A 25,690-nucleotide genomic window follows, 5' to 3' on the forward strand; every position below is an offset into this window, starting at 1 on the left:
TGAGATGGTTCTGAAGGATAGCAAAATAACGTGCTGAATTGAGACGACCTCAATGAACAACAACTCTGTCTTTCCACTGAACCACATCGTACTCCAGACCATGACACTGCAGCTGCACTGAATTTAATTGCTGGAAGTGGGACTCATCTGAGATCAGAATGGTTCTCCAAATCTGCTGGGCCCAGTGCTTTCCACATCGTACATTTACATGGGTGAGCAGGGCACTTCGTGGGGTCACTTGGCTGTTGTAGCCTTGAACTTGAAGGTAGTGTCCTTTATTACCAATAGCCTTGAATGAAACATAACAAATTCAGCTGTGAAACTGAGGAAGCTGGGATTTCAAATGGACCACTTGCCACCATACAGATAAAGGTGAATGGTGTTGTGCTGTCATTCTTTTCGTAAAGCTTGAAAGGAGATAAGGCAACATGTTGTACTCAAAATACATTCTTCCCTTCATGCAATTGTAGTAAGAGACTTATTTTGTTCCTTTCATACACAGTATCTTAATTTTACCATTTTAGCAATTTACTACTGTAATTCAGAAACTTCAGAGGTGAAGGCTAATTACAGGGTTTACAAGTTTAATTTGTTTAAAATTTACAAGTAAGCCCACACACATACTTAGCCAAGTAATTGATACATGATGTTCTTGTCTCAGTTAATTTCATAATATACTGTACATGAAACGCTAAAGGCTTCCGGCTGCTTTTTCTTTTTAGGAAATAGCTCTCTCACACACACACACACACTCCTTTATGAGTAAGAACCAAGGTTAGAAGTACTTAAGATGCCAGCCAAATCCATTTAAAAGTGAAAAGAACTATTGTAAATACATAGTCAGTGGAGATTAGAATGGTTTAATACTAATGGGCTTTATTGATGTAAAGTCAATGTTAACCATATAAACCCAAGTAAATTATCCAAATAATAAAATTCTGTCTATTGTTTGCTACACCAAAAAATTATCGAATGGCCCTTATGGTACTCACAAAAAATTAAACTAAAGCTTCCCAATTTACAACTAATATATATATATATATATCTCAAGCTTACCAACCAAAAAGCAAACCCCTATATTCATTTAGAGAGACTATCCACTTTGGGTGCTGAGGATATTTAAGGAACAAGCCCAAACCGCTTTGTTTTTACCATATTGTGCACTGAACTTGACATACTGTTATCACTAAAATCAGCCAATCCCCCTCCCCCCAAGGGTCTCATGCCTGTGGGCAGTACAGATACAAGCTGTAAAGTATTTGGTTGGTTAAAGGCTGGTGCATATTGTGAGAAGAGAGTCAGGAACATTGTATACACACACTCACATTTTATAAATATATTTAAATGCAGAGTGAAAAGCAACTCTATCCTTTCAGTGTTTTTGCCTCTCATTTACACAACAGATTGTGTTTTTTCTTGAATTCTTTCATGATCCTCAGAGTAGCGTCGATAGCGTTCTGCCAGTAGGGGTTGTCGAGCTTCGTTTCTACCATGGCCGTATGATCTTGCACGCACAGCACATGTGGTAGCAGCAAAAATGATTGCAACCAAAACCAGCACTGCTACAATTGCGATCGCTATTATCTCAGTCATGGTATACGGGCGACCTGTAGACAAAGGTTGAAGGAAGTCAACCAGTAGCATCTCAGAATTGTTCCATGGAGAGTGTATTACTTAGACAGTTTGGATTAAGGACAATTGTTCTAACTCAGGGCTAAAATGCTGGAAGGGGGCAGCATACAATGTAAAAAGGATTACATATACCAATTTAAATTAAAAAAAAAAAAAAAACAAAAAAAAAAAAACATAAATTGCTCAAAATGGGTATCATTTAGATTTGAACATAATACAAAAAACATACTTCACACAAATTAAAGGAATTCAATTAAAGCAAGTTATTGCCAGTCTCACCAATAGACTTACCTGGCCACTGAACCTCATACGAGTACCCGAGGTTATCAGAAGTTACAAACATCTCAACATTGGTTACCGGAGGCCAAAATGGAACCATGTTATACTGCCCGTTGTGACCAATTGGAGCATTTTCCAAAGGATAAGCAGTCACATCTGAAAGAGCCAGCATTTAGTTACTGAAAAAGACTTGGGTTACTGTGGCAAAAGACCAATTACCATTAAGATTGAGAAGATTCCTGGCCTCTAAACACAAAACAGTAGGGGTTCAGTTTCACTTAGGGCTCCACCTCTCTTCTGAGTGTGAAAATCCATATAAATCAAATTTTACTGTAGCACCAAAACACATCTGCATAGGCTAACTCTCACTTTTTTCAAATGCTGTGCTTGTCTGATTTAATATAAGAAAAGTTTACAAACGAGGAGGAGGCCATTCGGCCCATCTTGCTCGTTTGGTTGTTAGTAGCTTATTGATCCCTGAATCTCATCATGCAGCTTCCTGAAGGATTCCAGGGTGTCTGCTTCAACAACTTTACTGGGGACTGGGTCCAGATCCTCACAAATCTCTGTATAAAAAGTGCCTCCTATTTTCTGTTCTGAAGGCCCCTTTATCTAATTTCCATTTGTGACCCCTGGTCCTTGTTTCAGGTCGAAAAAGTCCCCTGGGTCAACATTGTCAATACCTTTTAAAATTTTGAATGCTTGAATCAAATCACTGCATAGTCGTCTTTGTTCAAGACTGAACAAATTCAATTCTTTGAGCCTGTCTGCATACGACATGCCTTTTAAACCCGGGATAATTCTGGTTGCTCTTCTTGCACTCTTTCTAGAGCAGCAATATCCTTTTTGTAGCGAGGTGACCAGAACTGAACACAATATTCTAGATGTTCTTACTAATGCATTGTGAAGTTAACATTACTTCCCTTGATTTAAATTCAACATGTCACAATATATCTGAGCATCTTGTTGGCCTTTTTATAGCTTCCCTACATTGTCTAGATGAAGACATTTCTGAGTCAACATAAACTCCTTGGTCTTTTACACAGATTGCTTCAATTTCAGTATCTCCCATATGATTTATATTGCACATTTTTATTGCCTGCTGCAGTACCTTTCACTTTTTTCTATTAAATGTCATTTGCCATGTGTCTGCGCAGTTCTGAATGCTGTCTAGATCATTTTGAATGACCTTTGCTGCTGCAGCAGTTTGCCACCACGCTTATTTTTGTGACGTCTGCAGATTTAACAAGTTTGCTTACTATACCAGAATCTAAATCATTAATGTAGATTAGGAATAGCAGAGGACCTAATACTGATCCCTGTGGTACTCCACTGGTTACCTCGCTCCATTTTGAGGTTTTTCCTCCAAGTACTTTGTTTTCTACATGTTAACCACTCCCTAATCCATGTTCATGCATTTCCTTGAATCCCTAGTGCGTTCAGTTTGAGAATTAATCTTTTATGCAGGACTTTGTCAAAAGCTTTCTGGAAATCGAAATAAACCATGTCATATGCTTTGCAATTATCCATTGTCGATGTTGCATCCTCAAAAAAAAAAAATCAAGGAGGTTAGTTAGATGTGATCTCCCTTTCCTAAAACCATGCTGAATGTCTCCCAGGATACTGTTACCTTATAGATAATGTTCCATTTTGGATCTTATTATAGTTTACATATAATAAATCAGGTACAGTATAGTAGTTCACCCTAGCACGTCTTTTCTTAATACCAACTAGTTTTGTAGGCAGAGGTGGAATAAGGGAAAGAGCTCTGCGTCTTTTACTGCAGGTCGTAGGGGTAGGCAAGACTGTAACTGTATTGGGAGATTAATACAAGGAAACTGCAGTGGAATGCAGTTCAAAACCACAACATGCTTCAGATAAACTGCTTGCTGAATCACAAGAGAATTGGCTTGGTTAATATAGATTTTAAAAGGAGATTACAATACCAGGATTATGCCTTCTCAACCACTCATCAAAAATTGCATCGGTGAAAGTATGCAACAAGACAAAAATTGGATCATTGGGTGACACGTGGGTTTGTCCTCCAGTTCCATTCAGAAACAGGTGAGCCAGGTTATGCAAGCTGCGAACCAGTGGATCATAATTCCCAGAAGGTGTACTGTATCCTAAAAAGCACACAAATAACCACTCAAAATACATTAGCCAGGTGCTGCATCTACAGAACACACCTCTTAATATTCTTTGATATCTTCATGTTAAAAGAGGAGTATGTCAATACTATAACACAGAATGCCAGTTAATGCCTTCTAAGATTGTATTTGTATGTACTTATATATAAAAAAAAAAAAAAAAGGTATTTTATTCAGCATTTCCCAATTCTATTATTGCTTTCAGCACAAAAAACAAGACACAACTTAAATACTTTGGTATAAAACGGAAATATTCCTGAGCACACACCAAACATGGCCACACTAGGCAGTGCACAGCTCAGGTATTAACCATAACAGAAAAAGTAAACATTCACAATAACTTGTGTAGTAGGAGGAAAAATAAAAAAAGTCAATTGTGTGGTTATGCACAATTCACCTTCAACAGTGTTTCGGAAGCTCTCTGATGAAGTGGAATAGAAAGGCGGCGTGTCAAACTGGCCAACTTCTAAACACGCAGAGACATCTTGTGGTTCAGGGAGGCGCTGCACCATGGGCCTGGCAACATTCCCACCGGGATTTCTTTGAATAGGACCTCCCTCTGTGCCTGTTGGAGCAAAAATGTGTTTTTTCCCCCCCAGACAACTACTTTAAAAAGAAACAAAAAACAACTAAATTTTTTATATTATATATTATACACACACCAATTATATTAATATACTTAAAATAGATCACGTAGGTTTCAAAATGTACACTTGACAGTTCTGCTCAATGTGTATTTAATGACTATTGAAAATATTCTGTTATAAAGTGTTATGATAAATTCTACGGAACGTATCAGTATCATTCTGCTTGAACAAACATTCTTCCCGATTTTTTTTGAAAGATAGGAGAGAGGCTGGTTTCACAGACCCTGATTAACACTAGGTCTTGGACTAAATGTTAATTTAGGTAAGGTAAATCAAGTTATAAAATGGCTTGGATAAATTAAGTGCTGCAATTGGCTGAATAAGATCACATGCCCATGCAGTAATAATTCTTACCGCATGGCTATGACATCATAGACCAACTTACTTACCTGATTTATTAATATTACTGTACCTTAATAGTAACAGTTATCTAAACAGCCATCTGAGAAATCACCTCGCAAGTCTCACTCAGCAACCGTTGGGCTTTTAACCCTTTGCGGTCCTATGTCGGACATGGTCCGACAAAAAAAAAAAAAAAAAAAACCAAAAAACTGGTTTCTAATCGTTTTTTCTCCGGAAAAATCCGAGAAAACCATTCAATGGCCGAGTGGGAGCGACAGGAGCCGAGACAAGTCGGAAAAAAAGGGCCTCTCTCACGAATAGTCATACTTGCCCCTAGCATCAGATAACAGTGGCCATAAGGAAACAAGCTGGCTTTTACTGCATCAGTGCTCAGAGAATATCACGGACATTTGCAGAGCTTTTTTCAGATGTTACAGTAATAAAATGACTTGGATCACATAATGATTGATCGGTATGTACGACTTACTTATTTCTTGGCATATGTGAAAGTTATAGCAAACGAAAGGGTGGGGCGGGGCTGGAGATGCCTAGCGAGTGCTTTGTTGATATGCAGGGCCTTTTAAACCCGTTTGACTGTGGGGAAAAAAAAACACTTTTGAACAGCGCATCTAAAATTAACTGTGCTTGTTAAAATAAATTAGACCTGACGCGCCCGACACGCACTTAATAAATGGACTGCAAAGGGTTAAACAAAGTCGGGTTCAGCATAGAATTCTATTGTGCTCGCCACGGATGGGAAGGGCTGCGGCACTGCGCAAACTGACACGGAAGTAGTTTAGTCCACATATCATCCAACGTTGGTTTACAATCTAGGGAAATGATGCCGGTTACCAGTATCGGTACAAAATGTTACAATCAAACAGTCTTCAGGGACTATTTCTCAGTGGAAGGATACATAAATACATTAATTTTTTTCCTTTAAGCTAGTCTGTAATTAAAAAAAAAAAGAAAAAAAAAGTTGCCATTTTATAAGCGAAAAACCCCACTCCAGGCTGTGCAGTAAGACAATTCCTACAACACTTCCTGGGTGATTGAAGGCAGTCGGCCTGCGGCCTCACAACGCAACCAGGGCATGTCGTGGGTTATTTCTTACATAATGCCAATTGATTAATTAATATATATATAAATATATATATATATATATATATATATATATATATATATATATATATATATATAAAAAAAAATCACACCCAATACATATTTATTCATAATGTCAATTATAGGAGAGATTTTATATATTAGGGGCGTAAATATCATTTAATAATTTTTTTTTTTTAAACTATTTGGATTTCTATCAGTTAACCGTTTAACCGTAGTTGCACCATCACACTAAATACCCTTTAAATAAAACACACTTTCCACATATATTTAGTCTGTCATGCACTGACATTTGTTTACCATACAGACCGCTTGGAGCAATGTTGCGCAAAGTTTTTAAATGCCACCCCCCTTTTTTAGCATTCATTGTCATACCCCCATATTAAAACATTATACCATAACTTTATATTTTAACAGTCACTCCCCCCCACCCCGATTTCGTGTAAATTGCTTATTTTTTTCTTAACCACAAAAGTCCAGATTTCGCTAAATGCACACGCGTATCATAAATGCAACATTTAAAATCAGTCTTGAAATCTTCCCCCCCACCCCCTACTTCGAGTGAACATTTTGACATGTTAAACCTGGGTTTCTAACAAATAAATCAGTGAATTTAAATATTTTGTTTACACTTGGCAAGTCAACATTTCTAACAAATAAATCCGTGAAAAAAATACATGTAACTTAACTCTTGGTTTTTTTTGTTTAAACTTGGCAATTCAACAGTTACCTGACTGATGCATCTGAAAAACATTATCGTTCAGCAATTAAATCTTAGGTTTTCACAAAATACAGTATGCACATCAGAAGCGAAGCAAACGACACGAATGAAAAGAAGACTGTCTCCGTTTGTGGAGACGAAATCAAATAAATAAACACAGAAGAGCATGGGAACACCACACACTAAAAAAAGGAAACTGTTTAGGGAATATCACCGGCTTGTAAAAGAGCCAATGCAATTATTATTATTGGTCAACGTTATTAAAACAAAGCAGCATCATTTTACAGAAATACGAAACCAGTGAATCCATTTTAAAAGCAAGTACGTAAAATACTGTGCCCACAACTACTGAACTAAAACATCCTCATTTAAACAAATGTAATTAAACACTGTACGCAAAGAAACGAAAATGTCACCTGTTCTCACAGAAGCGGTTCTCAAACTTCGATGCACTGTGACCCTCTAGTTGTAGCAATAAAAATTATTGTACAATATTTTACACCCAGCAGTAAAAAAATAAGTTACAAATGCTTCTAGGCTGCCATGGTTTACACGATCGTAAGGACAGCTTCTGGATCCAGCTTTCAAAGATCGTCCTTGGAGTGATGCGTTAAGAATATTGAAGGCAGATATTTTTGATCGCAAGTAAGAATGCAAAGCAAACCATTCAGCACAAGCCTAAAATCAGGTTGTTTTTTTGTTTTTTTTACTGTGGATCGTCATTGTTGTCGGCACTGCAAATGCTGCAGTGCCACTCGATACCCTTTCATTACCCCCGTTTCCAACACTTTGTCAGAAAACTGTCAATTGTAAAGCAACTTTCTGAACTCACTTCACAAAGTAAAGTAAAAAAAATAGCAATTTTGACTGCTACATCTTTACGCTCCTCCCTTTTCTATTTTGATGGCAGCTACTGTGCTCCGCGTACAAACACCGGAAATCATACAGCTTGAGACTAGTTTTCAGTCGACTAATCATGCCTAACCTGACGTCAGCTGTTGCCAAAAAATTTAATTATGTATTACAGGCAGAGGACTTGCAGAGTTCTGAGGCAGTGTGCAAAGAGCATGTTTTGTTGGATATTTACTTTTAGAAGTACAAAATGCCAGACGCATTTCATCAATTTGTTTTATACGTTAACTGATGTAAAAACGGTATGCATTTATCGGTTAATCGTTTAACCTATTACACACACACACACAAGCTGGTAATAATGCAGTAGTCTATTTCAATTCCAGTTGATCAAAGTATCCAGCAGGATTACAGCAGTGGCAAATGCTTGTACCAATAGGAGTGCACATGAATATTTTGATAAAACAGGTTTAGCACACCATAAAAGGGATTTAAAAAAAATAAATAAATAAAAGGGGGAGGGGGGGGGGGGTTTAGTCAAATCTTGTGGGCAATGAGTTTAATGTCCAAAAGGTTGCACCGATAACCAACTTGACAAAGAAAGAGGAACGGAGCTTGAGTAAAAGGGTAGAATCTTTTGACAGAGAAAAAGGCAGCTTAACTATGGAGGTACAAAAATCAAAATCATGCTTTATTACGAGGCACTAATTAGTCCCCACGGAAATCAGAGGTAAAAATGTCCTAAAATCTGCAACAAGAATGTTTTCTGCGGCAATGACTTCAATGAAAAACAGTGTTAACCCTTTGCGGTCCATTTATTAATCGCGCGTCAGGCACGTCAGGTCTAATTAATTCACACGCGCAGTTAATTTGACACGCTGTTTAAAAGTATTTTTTTCCCTCACAGTCAAACGGGTTTAAATGGCCCTGCATATCAACAAAGCGCTCACTAGGCATCTCCAGCCCCGCCCCACCCTTTCGTTTGCTATAGCGTTCACCTGTGTAAGAAATAAATAATAATAATAATAGTACATACTGAATCATCTCCGGATCACTCGTTTTAGCACCAAACTCCTCAATAATGCGATCCAAGGCATTATTTTATTACTATAACATCTCAAAAAAGCTCTGCAAATGTCCGTGTTTTCTGTGCGCTGATTCAGTCAGCCAAATTGTTTACTTACGACCGTCCCCGTTATCTGATACCAGATACCATGTATGACTATTCATGAGATACGCCTTTTTTTTTTTCGACTGGTCTCGGCTCGTCGCTCCCACTCGGCAATTGAATGGTTCTCTGCTTTTTCCGGAGAAAAAACGACTAGACACCCGTTTATTGCGTTGCTATAATGATGTCGGACCCAGTCCGACAAAGGACCTGTGAGGAATAATTGCAATGTCGGACCCAGTCCGACAATGGACCGCAAAGGGTTAAATGAGTATAAAGAAGTAGTAAGTCAGTTAAATTCATTTAATTAAATCAGATTACTAAAATCTGTTCTGTCCTCTCCCTAATTTAGATTTGTTTCCGGAACTCACAGATGGCCTTAGGAATCTCTCCATGGCTGAACTAAAGCTCGCTCTGGAACCCTGTCACACTTCTCACTAAAACAAATAGCATGTATGCGCTCTTGTGATAGTACGGAGAAAATGTTTTTTGCAGAACATTGAAAATTCTGCCATACAGCAAATTCCGTGATTTTTTTTCCATGACTCTGGAATCCTGGAGGGACTAACTAATACATTACAACAGATACAGTACCAGTGTAAACCAGACATCACATCAAGTGAGTCCACTCCTAATAGGGCTTTTCACATACAATGTAGTCTTCCAACATTCAAAGCAAAGACATCACAGAACTAAAAAGTACTTACCGTTACATATAGTCCCAAGTGTATCATAGTCTTCAATACTTCCACAAAGAATTCGCCACCGAGAGAAGACAGAGTTTGGACTGAGTGCGTTAACCACAAAGTTGCTTCTGGCCCCAAGCAAGTCATCTGTGCAGATATCACAGTTGTTCCCTCCAATGGCAAAGTTCCAGTAGGGGAGACCAAAGGACAGGTCCTGCAGCATATCCTGTATGGTTCAAACATGGAGTAGGATTAATAAGTGCAAATGTACATACACAAGTCAATCTGTATCAAGAGCAGTCTCAGCCATGATTTGCTCTGTGAAGTTATACTGTTCAGTGTCAAAAGTAACCAACAACCCACTGAGAAATGCATGCTAAAAAAGTTAGGACAAGCACAATTCCTCCCCAACACTTACAGTAATAAGATTATGATTTTATTGAAAACAGACAGTGTTACTGGAAATACAAACATTATACTAAAATCTAGTGTGAAGAAGCAATTGTACAAGTAAAAGAAATAACTTGGGAGTGTTTCTTGATTTAAATAATGTAAAGCAGAATGAATGTCTTCACCTTACCTGCATATCTCTTTCAAGCTGCAGCAGGTGATATCTGTGCCAGGTGAGAAAGCCTGGTCCCTCGTGTGAAAAATCCACACCTCCAAAACTCTGCTGCCCTGCTCCAAGGAATGTTTTGCTGACAGAGTAGTAATGAGACCACACAAAGAAATTGTAAATGGAAATATTTTCAAACTGTGGCGTATTGCCATCTGGTCCGAAAATCTCTGGGTAACGTCTACTCGCTATGACATAATCAGGTTGCACAGTGCGCTTGGCCCGGTCTAATGCATTCACAAAACGCCTTTTCTCGTCCTCGCTCAGTTCCATAACATTCCTCCTCACTGGAATAAAGAGGAAGAGACGGATGTGAGCATGCAGGTATCCTGTCAACTTGGTTGTTTGAGGATATAGCACAATTACACCTGGCATACACAAGTATCCATTGTTGGTGAATGTATTATTCTTATTGACTGGATTGTGCGACATTGTTGACATATATCAAGATTATTTGACCGTCATCCAAAGGCGGACATTTTCTAAATCTAGAGCTAGTTTTTTTGCGAGTTACTATAACAATTTATTTATTGACCCAAACCACAATGAATGTTCAAATAAATCCCAGTTGGGAAGACTACTTCCATGGTAGTAGGTACACCATGAACAAACTTTGGCCTCAGCTTTCTACACCATGAAAAAGCAAACTCAATAGAAATATAAAAACATAAGAGGAATGATTTTATATTCCTCCCAATAAATAGTATGACAAGAAATGTATATTAAAATAAATTAGTACAGTGTGTATTCTATACTTCAGTGAGAACACAGTACTGTATGCATTCCAAACCGCCCTTTGAAAATGTAGGACTGTCTGATGAAGTCAAATTGACAGTTGGGACAGGTGTCAGTCTGGTGCATGATTAGCTAGCCTACACCCTAAAAACAAGACAGAGGAACTACTAATGAGAAACAAAATCAAACACATGCATGATACAGGCATATCAAAAACAACTGTAGCAGGAAACCCATGTTCATTTTTTCATATCTTAATATATGCCAGTCAAAAACACACACACACACACACACACATCAGTACCATACAAATACAAACAGTCCTATCTAGTATTCCCTGTTGCCTTTTAATGAATTCTGATTCATTAGATTGGTACTTTTTGCAATTCTTTCCTTTTTGTCCTCAAGAACAAATCAATGTCAGCGAAGATGATAATCCTACACACACCAAAAATGTACAATTGCAAGTCTAGTTTATCTCCAGTTTAATAAAAATAGTCCCCTCCCATGTATTTATCTGTGACGTGTTTGTATTCTGATGTCCTTCTATTCCCATCAGAAACATTTCCTTACCTGCAACAACAAGTCGGTCACAGTTCACACCGCCATACCCGTGCTTACACCGACCACAGTTATACCCAGAGAAGTTCCCATTGCATTGACAGGTACGGTTGAAGAAAGCAAGTGGCCACTGCTCACGGTCATCCCGTCCATCGTGCGGATACTGCGGTCCATGGGGCCGCCCGTCTGCATTCACCTGCACACACTGGCCACGTCCGGTGCTGGAGCCGCATATGTCTCCTGGGTCTCCCCTCAGTGATGGGCAGCACTCCCCGCTCTGGAGACCCCGTACAGTGACGCATTCTCTTGGAAACTGTGAGCGCACCACCGTCGCACATAAACCAATGAACAATATACATCTCCGCACTAACATGGTTAAAAAAAATATATCCAATGTTACTAGCAGCAAGAGGAGAGGTGAAAGAAGAGGACCTAAACATAGATGAGAAAACAGACGATTTGTATTTTGTTAATTAAAAGATACGCTTTTAAGGGCTAGTACTGTGTGCAAAATAAAAGCCGAAAACAAAACAGAAGCTCTATACATGTCCCTTGCATAACTCCAAAACATTACTGTTCAACTACTTGGTTGCATAATTAAACTTTAATAACTGTCTAAAATAATGATTTTTATATTAAACAAACAAAAAAAGTTGACTCACCCAGCTGCATAAACTGCTCCTGTCGCTGATCTAACTGCGGCCGACTCACTGTTTTTCTTTCTTCAGATTAATTCAATCCTGACTTTAAATACGTAATTAGCGCGTGACTGCCTTGATTGCTGATCTCGTGATCACATCACATTTGCTGCAACGAGGGGAGGAAACAAGGTAACAATTGATACTGTAAAACAAAATATTATAAGTTAAAAATAAATAAATAAATAAAAACAGTTTTAAAATGCCCCCTCTTCAATCCACATTTTGTTGGCACCTGGATGTTTGCTGTGCTCCTATTCTGTTCATTCAGATTATTATTATTCACGTGAGGTGTATTTGTCTGTTATATTGTACTCATTAGCCACCTGTAAAAGTACCCTTAGACTCCTTTAGCTTTTTGTTTGACTATATATATATATATATATATATATATATATATATATATATATATATATATATATATATATATATATATATATATATATTATTTAAAGTTTGTAGTCTTAGAACAGCTAAAATTAGACAATGCGACATATATAAGAATAAAAGAAAGTAAATTGATAAATAGACTGAACACGATTATGCCAGCGGGACTCAACAGAAAATATTGTACTAATTAACTTCAATAAATATATAACATTTAAATAAATAAATAAATAAACAAAATTCATTCAAAAATTGTGCATGCTGATGCGCTGGGGAGGCCAAATCAGGACTGATCCTCAGAGCCAGTATTGCATGATAATATAAATATAAGTTTATATAAAGTAATGTTAATTAGAATTAATACAGATTTAAAGATAGAAGTAAAAATGATGTCACAATATATAGAACACCATTACATCATGTAAGTCATGGATTTGAATATAAACAATAACGAGTAGTTGTCATGCCGTCAAAAATCTATAAATACCTTCAATGTTTTGATTCAAACACATGCTCCCTTGAGAAAGATATGTACATATCAAAACGATGGGCAACTGGCTCTTTGAGAGAAGGTAGAACTGCAGTGTACAAAAATGAAGGTTGATAAGAAGAAAAAAATATTTTAAAAATAAAATAAAAGTAATGTACACAAAAAGTTTAAATTATTAAAAAATCATTTATTTCAGGACGTTTCGGGTAAAAGCCCTTCTTCAGCTGTGTAGAAAGAAAAGTAACACAGTGCAGTAAACTTGTTGATTTTCAAAAATTCTGAGGATGATGTTAAACATAATTTCAGAATAGAATGTTCATTCAAAGAGGCTGCAAAGTTCCAAGTTTGTTCATCGCTGATTGTTCATCGAAAGGACAGGTCAACTTGATCATGCCATGCTTTTATGATTTATTCTCCCCCACTTAATCTCATTCACAATGTGAACTTGGGAGTTTTCATTTTTATGTCTGTAGGCTTGTGGAAACATTCTGAAAAGACTCTAAATGATCTGAGACAACGTAGCCTCCCGCAACTCAAGATATCTGCAGGCTACTTCAATCATTTTTTTCACTTAAGTTTAAATGCCAAACAATGTGTTGTTTGTTTTATCAAATAATACTTTTTTTTAGAAATATTAAACATGAGGTGCATACAGATGGCATTTTAAGGGGCCATTTTGTAAAGCAAGGCCTCTACTTTAACTCATGACTGTTTAATTACAAAGTCCCTTTCAGTCAGCCTTCTATTAATATATATGTATTCATATTGCTGCGCACATTTAGAATGCATTTATTAAAAAAAAGAAAAAACACATTGAATTAGCTTCCATTTTAGTTGATTCACTTATACCCCATTTTACCATATCTGAATTACTTCACATTCTAATATAAATGTATCATTGGAAAGATTACCTGCCATCCTGGCTTGGCCTAATTATACACATTATTTATAAAATGGTAAACAAGAGAGATCCAGCACAAGACTGTTTTTGTTTGTGTGCTCTTTATTGTATTAATTAATTGTTATAGCTTTTATTTGTGTAATGTCATATATACCAAACAATACAACAACAGTTGTGTTTGTCCTTCACTCTTAAAATGTGTAGTGACATGAAAATTGGTTGATTTGGAATGGAATCCCACAAAAACAATACAAAATATACACACTTATCCACAGATCCTGGGTTTTTCAAACATGCTTTTTTTAAACTTCACTTACATACACTGCATCTGAAATGTGATGACTGACAACATCTCATGACATCTCTATTTAGGCATAAATCATGAAATAATGAATTATCTCATTGTTCATAGTGTTGACCAAAATTGTAATGACCTATTGAAAACCTATTAGAAAGGGCTGTACACACATGACCATCCCTCGTTTATCATTGAAACCTTTAGAAATACAAAAAACAGCAAAAGGGAAAATGCTCACCTTTAAGCTACATTTTTAGAAGATAGCCTCTGTTTTTTAAACAACCATTTAGTTTTCTTTCAATTTGAAACCAAAGGTAGGCAGAATCATTGACCCCTTGTAAACATCACATCTAAATATATAAAATAATACAGTCTAGGTAAAAAGCAATATGATTCTTTGAACATCATTTGTTGATGTTGGTGATGGTTATCAATGGGTTTTGACTGTCATCAGTGGAAAGAGAGCTTTTTTTACAAGTCCTCATAAAAGTTAAACTCACCCATATTGTTCAGACTGTCAATTAAAAATTAAATACGATTTAAAAAAAAACCAAAAAAAAACATAGCAAACGTGCAGATGCCTGGAGGCATTCATTGGGAAGAATGTCACTGATCAAAGGATGCCTCATAGTCTAGGGCCCAAGGCCGGGCTTTTTTTGCCCTGTGGCCAAGTGTCCGCTGCACGGGATATAAATGGGTCTGTGTAGCATGAGTGATTTAAAATATATAGTTGTATTTAGGCACAGGGATTACACAAACACTTCACGTGCATCTAAAGTATGTAATAATATGTGAGCACGGGATTGCACAAATTGGTTCACATGCCAAGATTCAAGTGAATAATTAATTAGTAATTGAATCCCGGCACAACAGTATATATAGATGCACGTTTCACTCACTCTTGGTTGGGTGTTCGGTGAGTAGAGAGAGAGAGGAGGAGAAAAATAAAGTAATAATAATAATAATAATAATAATAATAATAATAATAATAATAATAATAATAATAATTCATAACAATTGCTATTGCATGCTGGTAGGCCAGCACGATACTTGTTTGTTTATTTTGACTCACCTGTTTGTCTGCTGTTTGTTTAGTGTTAGTCTGTTTTGTTTGTCTATTTATTTTGACCTCAAGTGCCGTGTGCTGTTTTTGTTTAAAAACTTTTATTTTGTTCATTATTAAACTGCGCAACAGCGCAATTCACATTTCACCTCGCAGTACTGTGATTTTCTTCCGGGTCTGACATCACCACTGCAGCCTGCTTGTCACATACCCCCATAAGGAATACATTTGTCCTCATATTGCTTTGATAGTGGGGCCACGGGGATCATGAGGGCAGCAGTGTGGAGTAGTGGTTAGGGCTCTGGACTCTTGAACGGAGGGTTGTGGGTTCAATCCCCGGTGGTGGACACTGCTGCTGTACCCTTGAGCAAGGTACTTTACCTAGATTGCTCCAGTAAAAACCCAACTGTATAAATGGGTAATTGTATGTAAAAAATAATGTAATTGTATGTAAAAATAATGTGATATCTTGTAACAATTGTAAGTCGCCCTGGATAAAGGCGTCTGCTAAGAAATAAATAATAATAATGAGGTAGGGTGTCAGTGGAAGATCAGAGACAGGGCTAACATATGACATATTTTGTAGAAGCATGATATGGCCAATATTTTCAGAATTCCATTTAATAATGCGGGTAGGACATCATAAACTGCGTAAACTGAATGCTGCTGGTCAGAGTTCCATAAATTGGCTGTAATTTTGTTTAAAAAAAAGGTGTTTATGGTGATACCATGAAAATGGCCCCTTTACTAATGGAAGTGGAATCAAGATCAAAACAAACATATTGTTATTAGTTATTAGCTCAATTTTTCAGTGTTGTAAATAATAAATACAGTTTTAAACTACTGCTCCACAGAAATATTGCTTTGAAATGTATTTAATATAATTACCTGGACATGTGAGAGTCAAAATACAAGGCCTGGACACTTCATTAGGAACAAGCATCTGTACTTTTACTGGTCCCAAGGTAAGGCATAGATTTCACATGGTTCCTGCAGATAGCCAGTTTAAACCTGTTATATAACAGTTGCCATTGCCTTCACACTATACGACTGATGTTGCTTTGCTTTATTTCATTAAAACATAAATGTCTTAAAGGCTACATGTAACTGTGACCGAGTTTGTTGAGTGGCGTGTGGGTGGTGACATCACGGACCAGGAAGTAAACAAAGGCAAAGGCAGCAACGGTAGGAACGGGGAATGAGACGCGTTTGCGCTCGGCTTTTAATAATAAATCAAATAATAAACTAAACACTTACACAAAACAAAAGGGCTCGATGGCCAAAAATAAATCAACAAACACATACCATGTGGTACAGCGGTAGCAGCTGCTTCGGGTGTCTTCTCGCGCTCTACACAGTACTCCTGTCTCTGGCTCTAAGGGAATGCCTCGATAGCCTGGAGCGGGTTCTTTTAAGCTGTGGCTGGAGCCTTCATTAATTATCAATAAAACAATTGAGGCTCCAGCCACATTCTCACAGGTTTTTAAATTAAAAACAAACAATAAAACCACAGCTTTCCCATCATCATAAATATAAATATAATAATTATAAAGGAGGTTTTGCAGCAAAATGTCAAAACCTCCGCCCAATACCATAGAGTATGTTGGATTTTAGGACCCAGGGGGAAGCCAGGCGCGAGTGAAAGTACAAGTTAAAGTTCAACCAATTAACTTAATGAACATATCATTTTTTAGGTTGTCTACATGCTTATTGGTTCTTAGTTTTTGCCCATTGTTTTTGAGCTTCTGTACAGTCACACTCTCACAGTAATAATGGCACCTCGAAGCACTAAAAAGGCGGAATACTCATGCAGGTATCTACCAACTTGGAGCTAAACCTTTTCCTTTCTTGTCCCAAGTTCGATCGGGATAGGACACGCATTCTGCAAGGTGTGCAGAATTGATTTCAATGTAGAGCATGGTGGCTTCTTTAATGAATGCACTGCTCTGCAGCCCTTGCAGCAATGCTAGTTCAGAGAGAACATTTATCATGGTGAGGAAGATTGCAAAATAAACTTCACTGAACCAGCTTACAAATACTGCCCATCCAGGAAAGTGTTGGCTGCTGTGAAAAGTACCACCTACACGTACAATCAAAGCCACAAGTTCAAAGGGAATGTTGTTTGAAAGCAATTTGCTGGGGGAAAGGTTGAACTTTTACTTTTCTTTCCCCACTTACTTTTTGCCCCCCTTTAAGATTCTCCCTTATTTTCATCTCTCAATGTTGACAGCTATGCAATTGCATTAGGTTAGGTACCAAGGCATTAAAATTTTACTGCACAACTGGGAAAGGACAAGCAAAGGGCACACACTTTTTTTTATGGAACAGTGATAATTTATTTGTAGAGAATTTTTAAGGTAGATGTAGATTTCAATGAATTATAAATTATGAACTCTGTAAGGATTTTGGCAAAGTGCTATCGGGAGAAATGTGACTTGAATGAGGAGCACCTCCAGGCACTTGCCAGGATTAATGAGTTAAGTAAGGTGGAACCGTACAAAGAGTTTTTCTTCCTTGTATGTTAATTAACAAATGAATAATATGCAAGTCAATCATAATTAGTTTGACTATTGCGTCAGCATAAAGCTGTTAATAATGTTTTATCATTTGTGCTCATAAAGAGACTAACAGTAGTTACTCCATGCAAATTGGAAAATGGCCTCTGCACCTACCGGTGATTCAATATGACCGAATTTTATGGGGAAAACTAACCACAATAATCCCAATTGGGAGCGGGGTCATGATGTCACAGTTACCCTTTTACCTTTGGGATTGTTGCTACATGGTTCTAAACAAAGTCAAGTTTACATTGGAAATGCCTATCAAATAAAAATAGCAAAATAGTAATATTAGGACGTTAGTTTTTATTTAAGGACTGAGGTACAGTCTCCTGTAACTAAACATCTATCCCAGCTCTCAAACCAGGATTAACACTAGTTTCAACACCGGGAACATCCTTTATTAGTACTCAAAACATTTGTATCAAATAAAGTGTATATACTAGAGGTGTGCTGATACCCGTACTCATAATTACCTTTAAGAAGTATTTATTGGCAGGTATTAAATAAATCCATTCATTAATGTGTTGATTTCAAACCAAGATACGCTGTCCTTCACTCACCTTTACAACTGAGTACCAAGCAATTGCAATTAACTTCTGTATCGAATGTTTTAAAAGCTGATTGGAAGCTAATTTTCCTCACATTCGGGGCGCTGACATTTTTACTGCCGTACCGAGGCCATAAACTGACAATGAAAACTGTTACATTATTTTTATTTAACTATATATTGTAAACAATTACGTATAGTGGATAGTGTCTTAATTTTTTTTTTTGAGTGCAGTGGTGTGTTTCGTGTCCTTCTCTGACTGGTTTGATTGAATAACACCATAAAACAGAGAAATAACATGGGTCACAAAGTGGTACAGTATTTTTGAATTGAATCCACCCCTTGGAGTCTCACATACAAAATCACAAACCCTTATCATTTCGCTAACTCATATTAGTTTGACAGATATACAGTACAGTATGACTGAAATATTTATAATACGGTACACATATCTATTACAATATGCAGCAAAGCAGATATTATGTCCTTTTATAGAGCTACAGTCTTGACACTATTTGACATGCCATGATGATTGATATCCAGAGAGGGTGAATCCAGCGGAATCTCTGTGTTCAGTTCCAGTTCCTGGTTCCCCTTTGATTCTGACATCTCCACAGTATTATTTACAGTTAATCTGAAAGATAATATTATCCCAATCAATCGACATAGGTAATTGTGGCAAGGCTATATAAAGGCACAATTTAATTTAATTATAAAATAAAAAATGTTTCAATTTGCAATGATATTGCCTGATACATTATTCTCCATTTAGTAAAATGTTAAATATTCCATTATTTGTAGATTTGGTACTTACAGTTATTAGAATGTAATGTTTTCACAGATTCATTTTCTATTTTTTGTGATACTGAACACACTATATAGCATTGGTTGCAAAAGCATTACAGTGCTTTTTGTTTAAGTGAAATAAATATTTTGTTCAAAATGCCTGTTGTAATTATCTGTATTTATACTATGTACACATGTTATAGGTGTAAATAGTTTGGCACTTTAGTTTATATCAGACTTAATGTATTGGTATGTTGTTGTAAATAATTTGACACTTTTGTTTGGGGTTTGCAAAATTCTTTATAATTTAGTCTTCCTTGGTACGTAGTGACTGTAAGGGACCTGTGAGTCTTGGTTTGTTACAGTGCTACTAAACATAGTTCTTACTGGTTAAGTGGCATATCAATGCCAGTGAGAGTGTTTTCATTTGATTCACCATGTATTGTTTCAGCAGCCTCACTATCTTCACAGACCTTGACTGCCGTAGTCCTTCTACCAAAAAAAAAAAAACACATCAAAATTATTTTAACATGTGTTCTATTTTTTAACCAATATTTTTGGTAACCCAAAATGTTTTACTTGCCTGTAATTACTGAAGCAGAAATAAATTATAATAAATTGCAAAACCAGCAACAATAGTGCTAAAAATAATGGATGTATTTTGACATTTGATATAGTGTTATAATTAAATTAATGCACAAAATTATCATAGATTTTGTTATTTGGTTCTTATTTTTAAAGCAGCTAAAAAGATATGAACACCATTATTAAAATCAAATCCTAGGGTAAGTGGTTCACAACCTTTACCCATGGACCATTTCCAACATTGGACCAAAACGTGTGCATTCCCACAACACGGACTCTATCTTGCAGTGATTGAATAACTAGGATGTTGTTAGGAGACAAATAGTTTGTTTGGAGAGATGCTGATGTGTCATGTGGAAGATGCATATTTTATTGTAACCTTATGTGTGGTTCAAGTGGCAGGAGCTAGGGCTGTCCTGTCAATAATACCTGTCAATCTCCTTATTTAAACCCCAAGCCATGCCCTTATTCTCTGTCTTACTCTTTTAGTTTGTGTATCGCTATGTTTGTGTATCACTACGCAGCTGACAAACGCCGCTGACCAATCTACCCTCAACACCGCTGGACCAGCCGCCTGAATCCCTGCTGATCCCTCTGTGCCCGATAGCCCTGCATACTCTGACTCAATCATTTAAATCTAAGATTATCAATGTAGATATAAAAATGGCTACTCACCCACCGCACTTTGTCTTTCTTTTCAGAATCCAAATGATCGAATGCTGAATCTGAATTCCTGAATTGTGACCGCATTTCTCCTTCTGGACAGCCTTCATCTCAATTAATCCCATCGCCACCTACCCATCTATTCTTGCTACAGCTGGACTCGCCGCCTCAATCTCCGCTAATCCTGCCGTGCCCACCGATCACTCAGGCTGCTGATGCTACTTATCATCCCTGATGCTCTAAACGCCTTTACCCCCAGGACGCTTCTCAAGCTCGCCATTTCTTTACAGACTGACCCACTGACAAGCTTCTGAAAGTTCCAACAAGGAGTGATCAGATTTCTTTATTTACTATGCACTGCTAATCCATCTCAGCTGTTCAGCAAACAAGGCTTTGCAGTGGACACTCCCCCCACTGTGCATGCTCCTGATCCTGCTCTTTCTACTTAGATTTCCAGTCTGCCTTGTAACACAATCCTTTGTTTCTCCTGATTTCTCCGACCTGTCAAAGATTCAAGCATCTTATTCAGCCTCTCAACTCCGCTGTTACTTCAGTCTCTAACCACTTGGACGTGCTCGATAACAGGATTCACGGTTGGATCCAGCTTTCTCCCCTCCACATCAACCACTCCAACCACGCCTGTCACTTCTACCTGCACAGCACCCGCCCCTGCTGTGAAGATGTCAAGCTACTGCTTCCAGATCTGGCTCTTCTTCTGATTCTCTGGTCCACCAGATCTTTCTCTCCTCAGCTTAGATGCAATATTATTGAAGATTTCCCGGTTAAGATGTTTGGTTCCCTCAGCTCATCTGTTTTCCCTGCCTGTTCTTCAATTCAGTGATCTGATATTAAACTAAATTCATCCCTTCGCAATTTCCTCACATCCACTCAAGATTACCACGGCCGCTGCCCTCGCTCCTCCTACGTTCTCGCTGTTCCTACACATCCAGCTGGTCTGCCTTCACAACCTTCTGCAAGTCTCCCGGTTCAGACATCTGGTTCCCTCAGTTCATCTTTTGCACCTGCCCATGCTTCTATTCAGCGACCTGATATTCAACTAAATAAATCCATCCCTTTCCAATCTCCGCACTTCAGCTCAAGATTATATGGCAGCAGCCGTTGCTCCGTCCACCTGGTCTGCTTTCATGAACTTCCGCAAGCAAAATCAGATCTCCCCATCACCTTTCAACCAGGAAGACTTTCATGTCTTCCTTTTCTTGCAAAAAACAATTTACAGCTCTCCCTGGGTACCTTATAAGCTTTTCTTGCTGGCAGTCAATACCACTATCACCTGTTATATATTTCTTCCCTTCCTCTTTTGTCTCTCCCCACTGTTTCCATCTCCTCAGTGGGGTGGCCATGAGTTCACCTCCTTCTCCCTCCGGTCTCCCTATTACTACCAATATTCTCTTTCATCTTATCTCACATTTCGATGATCTAGTTATGGTATCCCTTTGTCTTTCTGCCTTCTCGGTTTTCTCCGCTATTCTGAGTTTGCCATCTCTTCTCCCTCCAGTTTTCCCTCCCTAGGTCTTCGTTCAAGCGACCACTCTCCCATCCCCGATTCTTACTATCACCTCTTTCTACGCATTTCCAAAACTGACCAGCTCTGCTAGGGTCAAATTGTGCAGCTCTTTAAAATCAACTCTTCTCTTACTCGTTATTCATCTCTTTCCAGCTATCTTTCCCATCGCAAACCCTCAACCCCATTTTTCATCAATGCTAGCTGTGCTATCATAACAAAAACTGGTTTTCTACTCATCTTTATTTTCTCATTTCCAAAGCTGGTCTGCCCCCCCAATTCTATACCCACCCATTCCTGCCGTATCGGGACAGCAACCTGAGCAGCCAAAAGTTATCCAAAACTTTAAAGGCCGCTGGTCTTCCACCACAGTGGAGTCTTACCTTACCACCAGAGGTTTCCTCCCCATTGAGCAACGAGATTAGTCTTTTTTAAAAAAATAGTCTTTATAAAAAAATAATATAAAAAAACTCAATATATATATATATATATATATAAATATATCTGTCTGTTTCATTCCTTTGCATTGCTGGTGCAGTTGTGGGGAGCTGTGGCTCATCTTTTTGGTGCAAGTGAAGCTCACTTCCCAACCTTAGAGGCAGCCGCACTGGCCTCATCCTCCGCAAGCCAGAGCCAAATCTTCCAAATCTTTTCCCATTCTCTCGTACTCTAGGTTCCCACTTTTCTAAGTCACAAAGCACTTCTCTCCTATTCCAATTCCTGAAGTTCTTTCTCCACGCTGCCCTTGCACCTGTCCTGTGAATGTTGTATTGAAATGGATGGATGCAGTAGGCTAATGTTGTTTTTTAGAACCACATGAGATTTAATCAAGGACCACAGCTTGGGAACATACCTGATTCTTCTTTTCTTGCACTTCCGATAGTAGACTATGATAACAATTGTCTCCAGGAACAAAAATACTGCTGCAGAAATCACTCCAATCTTCCAGGCCTCAATACCAAGGACAATTTTCTCTGGATAAGAAGAAATGGTTTGTAACGGTATTATCACATTGCTTTTATAACCAGGTCAGAAACATTCCCAGTTTTCAGTTTAACTGGTGAAACCTGATAAAAGACCACCAAAAGGGTTCAATTTTATGAAAACACAGAACAATGCTTCTCTCTTTAAATTGTAATTCTGTGTTTAAGGCAGGCCAGGATGTCTTCAGCAGAGATGGTAGTATACCATAATTATCTTTTTTGAGAATAACATAATTCAGAAGGATTATGATATCATGTTAAATATAAGTGTTTATTTAAACAGAGGCTTTAAAAATAAGGGAATATTCTCCTCTGCACACCCCTAATATTTATACAAATTTAATTGTACAAGGTAAACAAAAGTTACCAAGTATTTTTGATGGAGATATCAGAGGCTGAGGTCAATACAAACAATATACAAACCCATTGCTCTCAATTCTTGCATTACTGGTGCAATACGAGAATAAACATCATCATCAGTTTATGCAAAAATACCATATGACATTATAACTAGATTTATTTACCTGTGGTATCAGTTGGATTTTCCAAAGAAACACTGTTGTTTGCATCCTTGTGTGAAACAGGTGGAACAGAGGCAGTAGCTTGGACTTCATCCACAAAGTTGTCAAGGGTAGGAGCTGCCGTTCCATCGTAGGGGTTCAAAAGTTCATCTTCGGGTGTGATAATCTCATTGAAGTAATTTGACTCCTCACTGATTTCTCTCCCCATGATGTTGCTTTCTTCATGTGAATTTAGGATCTCAGGAGCTTGTGATTGAGATGGCAAGTAGGTATCAAGTAGGGCTGGAGTAAAATCTGTGACAGAGGACAGACATTTCACACTTCTGTGAAAATTACAGAGGCATTCAAAGGTTCTTCAATGACATGCCAATCAAAGAGATTTTAAGGTTAAGAATATATAGTAAAAAAACAAAAACAATCTGGTTGCTTTTACGACTAGCAGCAAGAACAATAAGAGGCACTTCTTGCCAAATTGCTTTGAACATTATATGTAAAAAAAGGTGCAAAAATAAGTTACATTATAAAAGTAAGAAGTTAACATAGACATGAGGAGCTGTAGAAACTTCTTTTTAATATGTTTCTGTTCCTATTCTTTTTTATTAGAAGATCGCAGAATTTAGAAGAGTAATCAGAAGAATGATTTTGTCATACCAGACAAACATTTTAAATGCATTACTAACACAACTTGAAAATAACCTTGCAGTTTTATGTCACCTGGTTGTGGAGTTTCATTTTCTGCAACCCTTGTAAGCAAATGGCTTTCTGTTGTCAGAGAGGTGGACTCTGTGCTGTTTGACCTCTCCAATGTAGGAATCAATGTTGTCAGATTCGATTCCATAGATGCAGATACCTCAGCAGAAACATTTTCTGTACATAAGTATAGAATAAAGTTATTTTCATTAAAAGCCAGTTTTGTTGGTTAAAAACTTGGTAGATTCTTGAGGTTTTAAAAATTATTCTGCCTGTTTCTAAATACTTTCTTTCCTTTCATGAATAGAACCCACAAGTGCCACACACAATAATCAGTTTCAACAAATGTCAGTTAGTAAACTGAATTGTCATATTCTGGCAAATGTGCAAACCTACAACAGTCATGCAGTTTAATGGGGTAGGTAAATACAGATCCTAAGTAAAGAATAACCTGAATATTCAGAATCCAAATATGCACTTAGTATAGTACAGTATATAATATATTCTTTGTGTTATAAATTTACCTTGAACATATTTCCACCACAGAAAAAAATGTAACAACAAAGCTACAGTAACTTACCTTGTGCTTTGCAGAGAGCAAAAAGTATAATCACTGTTGATCCTTTTAGTAAAGTAAATTCCATGTTATGTCCCCTTTCTAATTAGACCCTCAGACTATCAGCTATGCAAGTGTGGTGAAGCCAAGTAGACGTTACAACTGACATCAATGAAAAAGAAAGCCCAGCATTCTGGTTATACTATGCAGACGGGTGGCATGAGCTGCAATCCGACTCCCTGAAGACACTGTACTTTAATATACTGGTTATTGTGCAGATTTGAAAAATCACAGATTGATGCAAAATACTTAACAAAGTGATCTGAGCAATCTAGTCAGATGTCAGAGGCATGTCACAGGGATACTTCAAAACTTTATATAGAAAAAATATGTGAGCTGTAACCTCCTTGCAAACTTTTAGAGAATGCAGCAGGTAAAAAAAAAAAAAAAGGTATATTAAAAATGGCAAGATTTATTGCTAGTGTATTATTGGTTGAGTATATTTGATTTATTACTTCTGAGCACAAAGAGCAACACCACTGCTTAAAGGACTTACAGTTGCAGACAAAAGTATTGCCATCTTACACTTATTATACCACAATTGAAGGTAACACATTAAGGACAAGCATTTAGTAAACTGCAACTATGTTTTAATAAAACAAAAAGCAAAATACACAATTTCTAGTAATTTAACAAATAATTTTTAAAATCCTAAACAAACAAACACACAAACTTATTTTATTTAAAGTATTTGTTCATGACAAAAGTATTGACACACTTGCTTTAGTATTTTGTGTGTCCTCCTTTTGTTTAATTAGGGCTTTCAGGCATTTATGATAATTCTTAACCAGTATGTTACATCTTGTTGTGAAATCTGGGCCCATTTGGTCTTGCATACTTCAAACAGATTGGATATACAATGCTTGGC

General features: G+C 37.4%; 2 protein-coding genes across 5 annotated transcripts; both read right to left on the bottom strand.

Annotated features, from left to right (window-relative positions):
- Positions 1-567: 567 nt before the first annotated feature.
- Positions 568-12,269, bottom strand: LOC117408362 (5,6-dihydroxyindole-2-carboxylic acid oxidase-like). Its single transcript, XM_034013297.3, has 8 exons — positions 12,174-12,269; positions 11,524-11,943; positions 10,180-10,502; positions 9,621-9,825; positions 4,459-4,626; positions 3,858-4,037; positions 1,924-2,067; positions 568-1,607 (listed from the first exon to the last, which is right to left on the bottom strand). Exons 1-8 carry the CDS (start codon positions 12,181-12,183, stop codon positions 1,393-1,395), a joined length of 1,665 nt encoding a protein of 554 aa, XP_033869188.3. The 5' UTR covers positions 12,184-12,269; the 3' UTR covers positions 568-1,392.
- Positions 12,270-17,659: 5,390 nt separating this feature from the next.
- si:dkeyp-118a3.2 (uncharacterized) lies at positions 17,660-24,986 on the bottom strand. 4 transcript variants are annotated; one of them, XM_059001194.1, is made up of 6 exons: positions 24,787-24,986; positions 24,231-24,383; positions 23,520-23,762; positions 22,866-22,986; positions 19,630-19,734; positions 17,660-19,090 (listed from the first exon to the last, which is right to left on the bottom strand). In XM_059001194.1, the coding sequence occupies exons 1-6, from the start codon at positions 24,848-24,850 to the stop codon at positions 18,946-18,948; spliced, it is 831 nt and encodes a 276-aa protein (XP_058857177.1). In that variant the 5' UTR covers positions 24,851-24,986; the 3' UTR covers positions 17,660-18,945. The 4 variants fall into 4 exon arrangements, with proteins under 4 accessions (XP_058857177.1, XP_058857189.1, XP_058857174.1 ...); XM_059001206.1 differs by having other exon boundaries at positions 19,679-19,734; positions 23,520-23,810; XM_059001191.1 differs by having other exon boundaries at positions 23,520-23,810.
- Positions 24,987-25,690: the final 704 nt, after the last annotated feature.

The sequence above is a fragment of the Acipenser ruthenus genome, chromosome 2, assembly GCF_902713425.1.
Source record: "Acipenser ruthenus chromosome 2, fAciRut3.2 maternal haplotype, whole genome shotgun sequence".
Taxonomy (NCBI): Eukaryota; Metazoa; Chordata; class Actinopteri; order Acipenseriformes; family Acipenseridae; genus Acipenser; species Acipenser ruthenus.

Bases quoted from the DNA above. Each gene is read 5' to 3' on its own strand.
- LOC117408362 (XM_034013297.3), bottom strand. The intron at 10,503-11,523 runs GTAAGGAAATGT...TCTTTATTCCAG, and splicing joins TGACCGACTTGTTGTTGCAG to TGAGGAGGAATGTTATGGAA. The intron at 2,068-3,857 runs GTATTGTAATCT...TGGCTCTTTCAG, and splicing joins GTTGAGAAGGCATAATCCTG to ATGTGACTGCTTATCCTTTG.
- si:dkeyp-118a3.2 (XM_059001191.1), bottom strand. From the start codon at position 24,850: ATGGAATTTACTTTACTAAAAGGATCAACAGTGATTATACTTTTTGCT. The intron at 24,384-24,786 runs GTAAGTTACTGT...ACTTATGTACAG, and splicing joins TGCTCTCTGCAAAGCACAAG to AAAATGTTTCTGCTGAGGTA. The intron at 19,735-22,865 runs GTATGTTCCCAA...TTTTTTTGGTAG, and splicing joins TGCAAGAAAAGAAGAATCAG to AAGGACTACGGCAGTCAAGG.